General features: G+C 34.5%; 1 protein-coding gene across 3 annotated transcripts; it reads right to left on the bottom strand.

Moving 5' to 3' along the window:
- Positions 1-654: 654 nt before the first annotated feature.
- LOC139904101 (beta carbonic anhydrase 5, chloroplastic-like) lies at positions 655-13,253 on the bottom strand. Of its 3 annotated transcripts, none has more exons than XM_071886034.1 (9): positions 13,078-13,253; positions 4,137-4,266; positions 2,906-3,067; positions 2,774-2,807; positions 2,550-2,663; positions 2,314-2,367; positions 1,682-1,764; positions 1,463-1,565; positions 655-995 (listed from the first exon to the last, which is right to left on the bottom strand). In XM_071886034.1, the coding sequence occupies exons 2-9, from the start codon at positions 4,157-4,159 to the stop codon at positions 870-872; spliced, it is 699 nt and encodes a 232-aa protein (XP_071742135.1). In that variant the 5' UTR covers positions 4,160-4,266; positions 13,078-13,253; the 3' UTR covers positions 655-869. The 3 variants fall into 3 exon arrangements, with proteins under 3 accessions (XP_071742135.1, XP_071742134.1, XP_071742136.1); XM_071886033.1 differs by having other exon boundaries at positions 1,463-1,568; XM_071886035.1 differs by lacking the exon at positions 1,463-1,565.
- Positions 13,254-14,002: the final 749 nt, after the last annotated feature.

Below are 14,002 nucleotides of genomic sequence, written 5' to 3' on the forward strand. Positions count from 1 at the left end.
CCCTCAGATTGGCCAGATTTCCTCCTGAGCAGCAGTTGGAGGCGGGTTATGCAACTGCGGGGGGTAAACACGTGGGTGGTTAAGTCCCCCAGGTGATCTCGTACTGCTATTAAAAAAAATTACAAAAGAATAAAGCAGAAAACCGACCAGTTATATATGGCGTCTTATGAATCATATAATCAAAACTACAAGTACAATACTAAATATGTATAATGTTACTATTTTGTGATCGAAATAACAAAATGTACCGTATATACATTTTACTGTACACTATAGAATATTTCTCTAATACGCATTAAATTCATCTAATAAGCATTAAGCTCATCTAATAATAAACATTAAAGTCATCTACGAAAATATTATTGTGTTTATTATTAGATGAGCTTATTATTAAGCTCATCTAATAATATTATTGTGAACAAATAGAAAATACAACTTCATCCTTAAACTTGAGAAATATTAAGGCTCTTTAATGTTGTTTTCAACTTGATTGCTTCAATTTTCAACATTATATACCAAAAAATGCAAAGGATAACAAAATCAAGTATCTAGTATCAATGGTAAATAAACACGGTAAAATGAGACGATAAATGAAAAAAAAGACTATATTAATTGAATTAAACACAATTATGTTTGTAGTACACAAAGGTTACATAAATTTCACTATATGCTTATATCATGAAGTAAACAAACCAATAACAACACACAAATTCTATCCAATAATATACCACAGACAACAGCTTATGACATACAACTTTTGTATCTAGCCACAAATATATAGAAGAATGAGCACAATACAATACAACATCAAGACCAAAATTCACAGTTCTTGATGGCATATCGACCAGTTCTGAACTGCTATCAAGAGTCTACTTCTCGTATGTACAATCTACAAAATTATAGTAACCACCATGTAGACAAAGCAGACCTTTCGCTACTCGTTCTTTTACCCATGGGTACGTAAGCAAATTCAATAGTGAATTATTTATTGATTCCTGGAAAATAAGTTGGATGAGACTCAATTTATCAGAAATGTTCCAACATTTTTGTTACACAAATAGATAATAATATAAAATATTACAACCGCCAAATTATTTATAAAAGGCTAACCAAAAACTGTTATGGCTTCTTTTCTATCAATAGTACGACATATAACTGTTTTAGGTCAACCCGACCCATTTTGACCTGCTCAAAAGTTACCCACCTTAACTACCCAACCCATCTATTTTGCAACCTACATACTTGTAGGGACACGGTTGCAAAAGTCAATGGGTCAAAATCGGTCAAAAGTCGAATTAGGTCCTTCAAAATCGGTCAAAAGTCAATTTTAGTTGGTCAAAATCAGATTTAGTCGGTCAAAAACAGTCAAATTGGTCAACTCCCATGGCTAACAACTTTTACAACATTGTGTAGGGATATGTAAGATGAGTTAAGTTGGGAGATAAAACATTATCATAAGCACCTTTTCACAGTTTCTGCACTGTTGGTTAAAGTTAAGGTTAGAAGTGGTAGCATTTGTGTTCGATCTTGCTGCCGATCCTACTATGACCCAATTCTTGATAAAGCTACTAAAAATAACCAAACTTATTATGATACTTCATGTCTAATAAGCATTAACAGCAAAGTATAACATGAAAACCTCAAAAAACATCAGAAAAGGAAATGATTTGTGTTGTCAAACCTTGACTTTTCTTCATCTTCCATGCTCATTAGGGCACGGATGCCTCCACAACAGCTATGGCCAGTCACCAGTACATATTCAACCTGCAATTTATTTATAACTCACATTATGTTTATTCTACATCAATGATCGGAATACAGTTGTATAACCCAAACAATGCCCATGTATCTACATTTAGAAGATGAAAGACATGAGCATTAAGTTAAGTGGAGACAATTTTTCATAATTTGACAATAATAATGGCATTTATGTATTTATAGGTGAATGATTACATGTTATGCAAATTCTCATGTAGCTACAACATTGAAGTTAAAACATTATAACAGAGGTCCTTTTTAAAGTAATTTCTTTGCGCTGCATATGTAACACAACATATTATGGTACTTTATTGGAAATTTGGCTTACTTTTAGCCGAAAGGTTCATATAATCTTATATGATAGAAACTCGGTTTGTTTAAAGTTAAAAGTTTGTACTTTTAATATGGGAAGATGGGATATAATGTAATTTCAAGGACGATATAGATAAACTTCATCTTACGATAAAAACAAACCCCACATGATATTATAAAGCCACCAACTAATTATTTAATTAAAGGATATGCAAATACTATTATCATAAAAAGTACTCTTACTTCAAGAGTGTTCACCGAAAATTCAAGTGCAGCATTTGTTTCACATGGCCCGTTCTGCACATAATATTACAAACGACATAAAGACTTGTACTAAAGAATAATACATCTCACATGGCACATTCTGTACACAATAATACAGCTCATAAGGTCCTTGGAATTGTAGCCAACTGATGAGAAGGGAAAAAAAAAAGAGAAAATGAGAAGAAGAGCATGACTTAAGAGTCATCCGAAAATACCTCAAACGGTGGGACCAGGTTAGCAACATTGCGGACAACAAACGCTTCACCAGGTTGGTAACCTAAGATGTAAGAGGGACAAACTCTTGAATCTGCATAAGATATCACCAGAAACTGTTCTTACAAATGTCAGTCAACAAACAGGCAATTTATCAAACAACATAAAGCGAATGCAAGAATTATAATAATATAATTATAATAAATAATATATAATATATAAACACCTTTGGGTCCTGGGCTTGGGAAAGTGCTTGATACCTCTCCAAGTTTTCCATGTACATTAATAATTTCTCAAAATCAATTAAGACAGTTGACTTGTAGTCAAAACATTCAGGTGAGAGACATTTTCCACTTACAGATATATTTGTTTTTTGAAACTCAAAAATCTATGCTTCATCTCAGTGAATGAATCGATGCAACCGTTAGATTTCGTTATAAGCTTTGGTGGAGTTTCATTAGTTTCTTGAACCAGACCTACTACCTCACTTGAGGCTTTCAATCTCAAAGTCATATTGCTCCTGTAAATGTGTGAGTTAGATAGTTTTAGTAATATATACAAAGAAATAATAATTTAGTAAACTGAAGCATTACTAAATAGCAACCAAGTTAGATATCCCATATCAATGCAGATTTAGCCACATATGGCCTAAATGAGTCAACATGGACAGAATACATTTCAAAAAAGACACCTATATTTGTAAGGTATAGACAAGATTCCAAAACACACACAATTCTTGTGTATATTCAAGTAGCAATTTGAAACAGTATAAAAAACATACGTGTAAGCTCACCACAATGTTTGTTCACGAAAGTAATTAAGATAAGAAACTTAATTGTAAGATCTCTATAACAGGAGGCGAAAACCTTCTTGGAAAGCAATGGAAGTCAATATGATAAGTGCATAAGGCCACCACCTTATTGTTTTTAGCGGAAGAAATACTATCCAAATTGCAGACAACACAATCAAACTAATCAACCACACCAGCGTACTACACAAACATACATTTAATGATAACAAACATGATACATTAGTATCATAACTTAATCAAAACGGAAAGAAAAACAAAAAAGCATTTTTTTTCCAAACGTCCAATTTTATTCAAAACCATAACATTCTGTAACAATGCTATATCCCAAAAATCAAACATTTTAATAAATGAAAGATCATGTGGGTTGAGCCAGAAACAAGAAATAAGATTTCATAAACAACCTACTGAACCAAGAAAGAACATGGGTAACTTCTAGACTGTTCCAATTCATTTCAGTTCGTCTCATATTTAGCTATTTTTTCACTAAGTAAAGCTTTTGAGAGATGATATGAACTTAAACTGACCCAGTTTCACATACAGAAACAAAATATGACACTACACGTAAATCCCGAACAAATTATTTTCAGAATAACATTTAATAGGATTAGGATAATATACATAAATACAATTGTATCCTACAATTATAGAAATAAAAAGTAACAAAATCTTTTAAAACATCATAAATGGTACCTAGAAATAGGGTGAGAATCATGAGGGTTTAGTGGAAATGAGAGTAATAAAAAGGGTTAGAGAAGGGCCAAGTGTGAGAAGCACATACCTGATCCCAGCTGCTAATGTCATTCTCGATTTCTTACAATTTGAAATTGAACATCTAAAACCTGATCATAAGCCAAAGAACACATCCTCTTCAATCTCCTAAATTGTGACATGAATGCAAAAAAAGTGACCTGAGGTATATACGAAAATAAAATTAGGACATGAACTTATGCCAAAGAGTCTTGTAAATTCAAAAAACATACAAGATTCATTGTATGTACCAAATCATGAATCTGTATCAATTGAAATATAACAATTAAAATACAATAATGCGACTTCTATCGAAATATAACGATTAAATACTGGAAGAATCACAATACCATTGCCACCACATGGTATGACAATTTCCATTGACATTACATCAAACACCTTGTGTGCAGTTAAAACGCCTTAAATTATGTTTGATAAAAATACATTACCTAATGAGTTTAACATTCATTAACAAAAGAAGCTGCAATACATAAGCAACAAATCTAAAAATTTGATCAATAAAAATCAAGTATCACATATCGAGTCAATATAATTACCATTCGCATAAAAGAAACGTTGGTAATTCTAGTTTGCAAATCACCTATAATTAACCTACTTGTATGAAGAAGTATGTGGACCCATTGTTATACTTCAAAAGCAATCGTTAGTAATAAACACTCGATGTGCACTAAATGAATTAAATTCGAAATGAATATCAAATTCAAATTTAACAATGAAACTACTCCGTAACATTTAAAAGTCGCTAAGAATTGCTAAAGTGATTATTATTATTTTTTTTTTTCCAGGCAGTGATTCCTAAATTATACAATTAGGTTCACCTATAGCAATTTCTCCTTTATAGCATCACAGAAAAGTGAAAAACCACTAAATTCAAACCATATTCTAACAACTCAACGTAATTGACTGATAATTGAAGGATTTTCTTGTGCCCGAGAGACATAATAAATTAATGTGGCTTACATGTTGTGATCCAAGTCGGGTCATACCCAATAACAAGCTATCAACACTTTATGTATTTGTTTTGACAATCGGATCATTAAAGCAAATACACGACACTTGAATTTTAGAAATTGGTTTTCTAAAATAAATGCTAGATATAATTATTTGGATAATTATAAGTTACTACATGTTGTATATTATTTATATAGGTTATAAATAATATAAAGTGTATGTAACATATGTGTGTTGCATTTTATTTTATAAAAGGCTTATAAAATAAAATACTTACAACTAAATGCATGTATGTTTTATAAATATGTAATAAAATATAAAATAAATGGAAGGGGTGGGGGGGCCATTTTTTTGAAGGCTCCTAGGTGCCAACCACCCTTCCTTGATTACTCCATATAATTATGACTAATACACATGCATTGGTGCAACTTTAACACACTCTTTGACTCTAGCATTTTGAAAATAATATTTGCAATTTCCTCTCCTTTCTTCAAGGGATTCTTGGTTGATTTTTGCAAGTAATTAAGTGTCTAAAATCCTAACCAAGTCTTGGGTGTTGATTATTGCTTGTGGGTATCAAAGATTTGAGGCTTCAAGTTAGAAGTTTTCTTCATCTACATCATCTTCTTCATCCTAGTTCTTCACCTCCATTTTGGAGTAGGTATAAACATCTAACTAGCTCTATTTACATTTAAGTGTATTTTCAAGACTAGATCTTTAATGGATTTCAAATTTAAAGGGTTAAACTTTACATGCATAAACTTGAAATTGCTTCCGCTTTATATATACATATACACACGAATTAATATGTAACAAAATGGGTTTGTGACTTTGTTTATGTATTGAAATCCATCAATGGTATCAGAGCCAAAGTCTTGTTAATATGCTTCTTGTTTTTGGCTAGTAAACTCACTTTCTTTACAATCTACCAACATGCATGAAAGTAGAATGTAAAAATATTGAGTTTTGGTGGGTGTATGGTGATGGCCGAAATATTTGGTCCCAAAAATGGGTTTGGGATTTCAAGTTTTGGCCATGTTTGATGTTATGTTGTTGTTCACAATCGAGCCTAGGCCATGTGTTTGTTTGGTTGATTGATTTGGTGATTATTCATGGGTGTAATATTCATTCATATGGCTTGTAATTATTTTGTAATTTTGGTTTGTAAAAGTTGTAATTAATCTTGTATTTTGTATGTAATTTGTTCTATTTTGGTTTGTAAAATAGAATAGGTTGTTATTTCATTTTCTAGAAAAATTGTATTAGGATATGATTTTGTAAAATGAAAGTGAAGATTCATGAAGAAGATTACAAGATGAAGTTTTGAAGATTACAAGATTAAGTGGGAGATTTTGGTAAAATCTCTTACTTTGGTTTAACCCCTTAGGTGACATTTGTTTATTGGCTAAACAAATGTCTACCAAAATGGCTCTTGATTGTGAACACTTTGCTATGCATGTTTGTGTATGTTTGTATGTTTGGTTGCTACAAGATCATCACATGATTACACTTGCATAATACATTATAAAATGGTTATAATAAAACATAACAAAATGACACTAATAATTGGTTATTAGACTTGAATAAAATGGTTTATTTAAAAAGGTAATGAAATGGTTAAAACTAGTAATTGGTTACTAAAAGGCACATGAAAATGGGTTTTTCATAAACATACTACACACCAAATGCATGTTGGTGTATAGCACTTTGTTTTCTAAACTAGAATGTAGAAAACCTAAAATCCCTTTACTAATACAAGATAAACAAGTTAAACGCCATCCTTTTGTGGAAACACTTAGACATATTAGGAATCTCATGATGGGATAAAGGTCACCTAACCGTCATGAGTGAACTAATATGAATAAAGTACACTTTGCATGCTTGTGGGATAAAGGTCACCTAACCACTTGTATGTTAAGTCTACATGTCTACACAAGTAGGACGACTTGATTTGGGAATCATGAACTTAGGGTCACCGAAGCATGAGGAACAAATAGGCGTTGATGGGATTAATATGCCATGCAAAAGGATTGCATGATCCCATAACTTAGAAGTTGCAAAAGGATTGCAATTGTCATTATGACTACCTAGCTAAATCAAATGACGGGATAAAGGTCACCTAACCGAAATTTGATTTACCGTTGGATTCTAATATTTAATAAAACAAATTAAAAGGGTATTGTTTATTAAATCCAAATCGATACTTAAAAGAACTTTGTTGAATTTTGTAGATGGCCGCTAATAACAACAACAACATGAACAACGCACCACTTAACTTTAACAACCTATCGTTACGGTCTCTCCTCGAGAAAGACAAACTCAACCATACAAATTTTATGGATTGGTTCCGCAATCTTCGGATTGTCCTCAAACAAGAGGATAAAATGTATGTGATTGAGGACCCCATTCCCGACCAACCGGATGAGAGTGATGTGGAGGCAATGGCCTCTTACGATAAGTATTGCCACGACTCCCTTCAAGTCTCATGCTTAATGCTTGGGACTATGATACCCGAACTCCAAAAGGATTTCGAGCATCATAGCGCTTACGACATGATAACACAATTGAAGGAGATGTTTCTCCAACAAGCACGTGTTGAGCGTTTCGAAACGGTTCGGGCGCTTCATGCTTGTCGTATGGACGAATCCCAATCGGTTTCATCTTATGTACTTAAGATGAAAAGCCTTATCGATCGTGCTAACCGTCTCAACCTTAACATATCTAATGAGTTAGCCACCGATCTTATCCTTAACTCCCTATCAAAGAGGTTTGATCAATTTGTAATTAATTACAACATGAATGGGATGGATAAGAGCATAGGTGAGCTTCATGGTATGCTTAGGACGGCGGAAACAAGCATGGGTAAAAGAGCTTTACCCGTGTTAGCAATCGATCAAGGTGGGTCTAAAGGTAACACCTCTAAGCCAAAGGTGGCTAAGAGAAAAGGACCCGTCCATCAAGGCAAAGGGAAGGGGAAGATGGTTACCCCAACCATCAACAAGGCCAAGAAGCAAAAGGTAGCCGAGAAGGCAAACCCCAAGGAAGACCCATGTTTCGGTTGCGGTGAGATGGGTCATTGGAAACGAAACTGTCCGGTCTATCTTAAAGAGTTGAAGGACAAGAGGGATGCAGGGCAAACCTCAGGTAATATATATATGGTATATATAGAGCTTAGTATTACTTCTTCTAATACATGGGTATTAGACACGGGATGTGGAACTCATATTTGCAATTCTTTGCAGGGGTTCAAAAGAAGTGATCATAAAGCGGGAACATCAAGTCTCTATATGGGCAATGGTGCAAAGGTGCATGTTAAAGCTCAAGGAGAATTTGTTTTGAAGCTTCCAAGTGGATTGGAGCTTATTTTAGAAAATGTTTTGTATGCACCGGATTTATGTCGAAACATTATTTCTATTTCTCGCTTAAGACAATGTGGTTTCAATGTTAATTTTATTGATAATGATATCCATTTTTCTAAAGATGATATATTCTATTTCAAGGCTACGCCTTCAAATGGAATTTATGAATTGGTTCATGATGATGCATCATCTAATAGCTCAATATACCATACTAGCACCAAGAAACTCAAAAGGGATTTGAGTGATTCCTATTTATGGCATTGTCGCCTTGGACATATAAACAAGAACCGAATGCATACACTTCAAAGGAATGGACTTTTGAAATCAAATGAAATGGATTCGTTTGATGTATGTGAATCTTGTTTACAAGGCAAGATGACTAAAGCACCTTTCAAAGGCACTCATGAAAGGGCTAAAGATTTATTGGGTTTAATACATTCGGATGTATGTGGACCCTTTAAACCCATAACTAGGAATGGTGAAAGATACTTTGTTACTTTCATTGATGACTTTAGTCGTTTCGGATATGTCTATTTACTAAGACACAAGGACGAAACGTTTAAAGCATTCAAAGAATATCAAAACGAAGTACAAAATCAACTCAATAGGACAATCAAGGTACTTCGTACCGATAGAGGAGGTGAATACCTAAGCGATGCCTTCCAAGATCATCTTAGGAGTTGTGGGATCATCTCACAACTTACTCCACCCGGAACACCCCAACTTAATGGAGTATCCGAAAGGAGGAACCGAACCCTAATGGATATGGTTCGATCTATGATGGCTAGAAGCTCGTTACCTCTATCATTTTGGGGTTATTGTCTAAGCTCCGAGGCTCGTATTTTAAATATGGCCCCAACCAAGAAAGTGGAACGAACTCCTCATGAGATGTGGTTTGGAAAACCTCCTTCTCTTTCATACTTGAAAGTATGGGGATGTGAAGCTTATCCTAAGCGTTATGTAGCAAATAAGCTACATGCTCGATCCACAAAGTGTATCTTCATAGGATATCCCAAAGATGACATGGGATATTACTTCTATGATCCATCCGAGCAAACGGTATTTGTAGCTCGGAAAGCGGAATTCCTTGAAACCAAGTTCCTTATGGAAGGTGATGGTGAAAGAAAAATAGATCTTGTAGAGGTACAAGATCAAGCCGATGATACACAATTGGTTGACACTAGCACTCAACATGAGGATGCTGAAAATGATCAAGTGGATGATCAAGGTACACAAGACGTTCGAAGATCTAGTAGGATTAGTAATCCTCCCGAGAGATATGGGTTTCTCGTGGATGGTTGCTATACGGTTGATTTGGATGAACCGACAAACTACAAAGATGCTTTATCAAGGATAGATAAAGATAAATGGCAGGAAGCCATGAACGCCGAGATGCAATCCATGTATGAAAACCAAGTTTGGGAACTTGTTGAGCAACCTCCTAGCTCTAAGCTAGTTGATTGCAAGTGGATTTTCAAGATGAAAACTGACATACATGGAAACTTGGATACATACAAAGCTAGACTTGTAGCAAAGGGTTTCACTCAAACTCAAGGGGTTGACTATGATGAGACCTTCTCGCCTGTGGCAATGCTAAAGTCTATTAGGATATTATTTGCCATCGCTGCTCATTATGATTACGAAATTTGGCAAATGGATGTCAAAACCGCTTTCCTAAATGGATATCTTGAGGAAGATGTCTATATGGCACAGCCCGAAGGTTTTGTCGATCCGAAAAATCCTAAAAAAGTATGCAAGTTAAAGAAATCAATCTATGGGTTGAAACAAGCATCGAGAATGTGGAATCATCGTTTTAATGAAGAGGCAAAGAAATTTGGCTTTATTAAAAATGGTGATGAAGCTTGTGTATACAAGAAGGCTAGTGGGAGCTCCATAATGTTCCTTGTGCTATATGTGGATGACGTATTATTATTTGGGAATGATATAACCACAATGCAAGAGGTCAAAACTTGGTTAAAAAGTTGCTTCTCCATTAAGGATCTTGGAGAAGCACAATATATATTGGGGATTGGAATCTATAGGAATAGATCCAAGAGATTGATAGGCTTAAGTCAAAGTACATACATTGATAAGGTCTTGAAAAGGTTCAAGATGGAAAACTCTAAGAAAGGTTTGGTACCTATTCAAAGAGGAACCGTTCTCAGTTCATCTCAGTGTCCTACCACGAAAGATGAACAAGAGAGAATGAAGAAAGTCCCATACGCATCTGCTATTGGGTCTATCATGTATGCAATGATATGTACTAGACCGGATGTGTCATGCGCTCTAAGCTTGACAAGTAGATACCAGAATAACCCAGGAAATAGTCATTGGACTGCGGTTAAATGTATATTGAAATACCTTAGAAGGACTAAGGATATGTTTCTAATATATGGGTCTGGTGAGGAGGAACTCGTTGTAAAAGGTTACGTGGACGCGAGTTTCCAAACTGATCGAGATGACTCTCGGTCACAATCCGGTTATGTATTCATGTTAAATGGTGGTGCGGTCTCTTGGAAGAGTGCGAAACAGGAAGTTGTTGCGTTATCCACTACAGAGTCGGAGTACATTGCCGCCTCATTGGCAGCTCAGGAAGCTGCATGGATGAAGAAATTCATCGACGACTTAGGAGTGGTCCCTTCCATTCAGGACCCTCTTGAGATCTTTTGTGACAACGAGGGTGCGATTGCTCAAATCAAGGAACCTCGTGCTCATCAAAAGACTCGTCACATTGAGCGGAGATTCAACTACATTAGGGATGAGGTTGAAAAGGGAAAGATATGTATTCACAAAGTTCACACAGATCAAAATGTTGCGGATCCACTCACGAAGCTTTTACATGGGCCAAAACATGAGGGACATGTTTGTGCATTAGGGCTTCGACATTCTAGTGATTGGAATTGATCTACTTTATGTATTGTAACGGAACGAATTAGTTCAAACTCATTAATATAATTATGGTATTAATTTAAATTATGAGTCCAATTTAGCATATTTTATCCATGAATAAATTATTATTCTAAATTCCGTAGTTGATCACATTTGTGGGAACAAGTGTGAGGTCTAGACTATTATGAACTTGGATTGGTTAACATTCAAATGGTGAATGTAGGGCAAGGTTGCAACCAAGGTTCATAGATATTTGTGGGACACAAATATTGGAAGACCCGCTCTCAAGATTACTATATGGAACCTTTGTGGTTGATCACATGTAATCTTGAGTAAAGGAGAATATCATTATATCCTCTGACCTGAGACACATATTGGGTTCAGATATTCACCGAATATTGTGCCTTGATTCTTTCCTTCGCTATTCTGAAACATGGTAGTACATAAGGGAGGTTTCAGGTATGGTACGAAGTGTAATGTCTAGGACGTATGTAGTCAAGATGGAATTTGTCCCTCTTATTCGTTGAGAGTCAGATGTCTAAGGCCTGACAAAGTTAAATCTATAAGAGAGTGATCATTCTATGTCTCTTGGATTTAACATGACATCTAGGGCAAAAGGATATATTGAAAGATTCACCTAAATCATATTCGAAATGGAAACTCGAAAGGGATGATGTTATTGAATGGCACTAAGTCATAACATGTTGGGGGTGATGGACGGTCGTTAGGTGGTATCTGTCACTTGCATTAATTCCTTATGTTTCTCGTGCAAGTGGGAGATTGAAGGATTTTCTTGTGCCCGAGAGACATAATAAATTAATGTGGCTTACATGTTGTGATCCAAGTCGGGTCATACCCAATAACAAGCTATCAACACTTTATGTATTTGTTTTGACAATCGGATCATTAAAGCAAATACACGACACTTGAATTTTAGAAATTGGTTTTCTAAAATAAATGCTAGATATAATTATTTGGATAATTATAAGTTACTACATGTTGTATATTATTTATATAGGTTATAAATAATATAAAGTGTATGTAACATATGTGTGTTGCATTTTATTTTATAAAAGGCTTATAAAATAAAATACTTACAACTAAATGCATGTATGTTTTATAAATATGTAATAAAATATAAAATAAATGGAAGGGGTGGGGGGGCCATTTTTTTGAAGGCTCCTAGGTGCCAACCACCCTTCCTTGATTACTCCATATAATTATGACTAATACACATGCATTGGTGCAACTTTAACACACTCTTTGACTCTAGCATTTTGAAAATAATATTTGCAATTTCCTCTCCTTTCTTCAAGGGATTCTTGGTTGATTTTTGCAAGTAATTAAGTGTCTAAAATCCTAACCAAGTCTTGGGTGTTGATTATTGCTTGTGGGTATCAAAGATTTGAGGCTTCAAGTTAGAAGTTTTCTTCATCTACATCATCTTCTTCATCCTAGTTCTTCACCTCCATTTTGGAGTAGGTATAAACATCTAACTAGCTCTATTTACATTTAAGTGTATTTTCAAGACTAGATCTTTAATGGATTTCAAATTTAAAGGGTTAAACTTTACATGCATAAACTTGAAATTGCTTCCGCTTTATATATACATATACACACGAATTAATATGTAACAAAATGGGTTTGTGACTTTGTTTATGTATTGAAATCCATCAATAATAACATACATAACAATCAGCAACAGCACAGTAAAGTAAAGGTAAAACCCTAGATAACCAATTGAAGACTTACAACGGGGAAATCGAGAGGATTACGACGAGTCAAGTTCTCTTCATCAAGAGCCATACAAACTATCCTACCGTTTGACGGCGCCATCATCCTCCGTGCCGGAGAGCATGTTGTAAACTTTAAGGAAGTTGTCGGCGAAGATGATGGTATTGATATCGGGAAGTGATTATGACGGCCGATTGTGGCCATTAAAAAAAAGTAAGGTCAGCGTTTTTTTTTAAGGGTATAAAGTGTATAATTTTGATTTTGATTAAGTGTGATTTATTAGCTAATATTTTAAGTGAATGATTAGGGATCATTGGATCAAGGGTGGGTATCATGCTGCAATTATCTAATCTAACGGTAATTAAGGGGTTTTTGAAAATAATTATTAGTTAATCGAGTCTCTCTTTTAATATATATAGTGATAGTGATATTACATAAAATTTGGTGTTTAATGATTAAGAGAGAATTTCATCTCTGAATGGTTCAACACTTAATGATGAACCATTAAGTACCATCGTTGATTGCTTAATGGTTCCACATTCAGCGTTGAATCATTCAAATAAACGGTAAACAAACGCACCCTAAATATGTATCATGGTGATTTTTCATCATATAGATTCTAAATATTAAAAAAAATAAACCTTCTTAGTCACGATGATCAGAGAAGCTGCATTTATTACTGCCTACTTCCGCTGAACTTCGGGTCAAATATAATCATAAACAATAATGTAAGATTGTTAAAAAATGAACTAGTAAAGAAAATTAATGGATGGATTACTGTTTACAGATAAATTTAATCAGATAGTAGTTGCAATTTTGACAAAATTACTGGAAACCGTCCTATCGTTTATCAATAGGGATGACAATGGATCGAATATAGATCGGATGATGCCGTATTTATATCCATATCCATTTAGTTTTTGTTCACTCATACCGTATCAAT

Source organism: Rutidosis leptorrhynchoides, chromosome 4, assembly GCF_046630445.1.
Source record: "Rutidosis leptorrhynchoides isolate AG116_Rl617_1_P2 chromosome 4, CSIRO_AGI_Rlap_v1, whole genome shotgun sequence".
NCBI classification, from domain to species: Eukaryota; Viridiplantae; Streptophyta; class Magnoliopsida; order Asterales; family Asteraceae; genus Rutidosis; species Rutidosis leptorrhynchoides.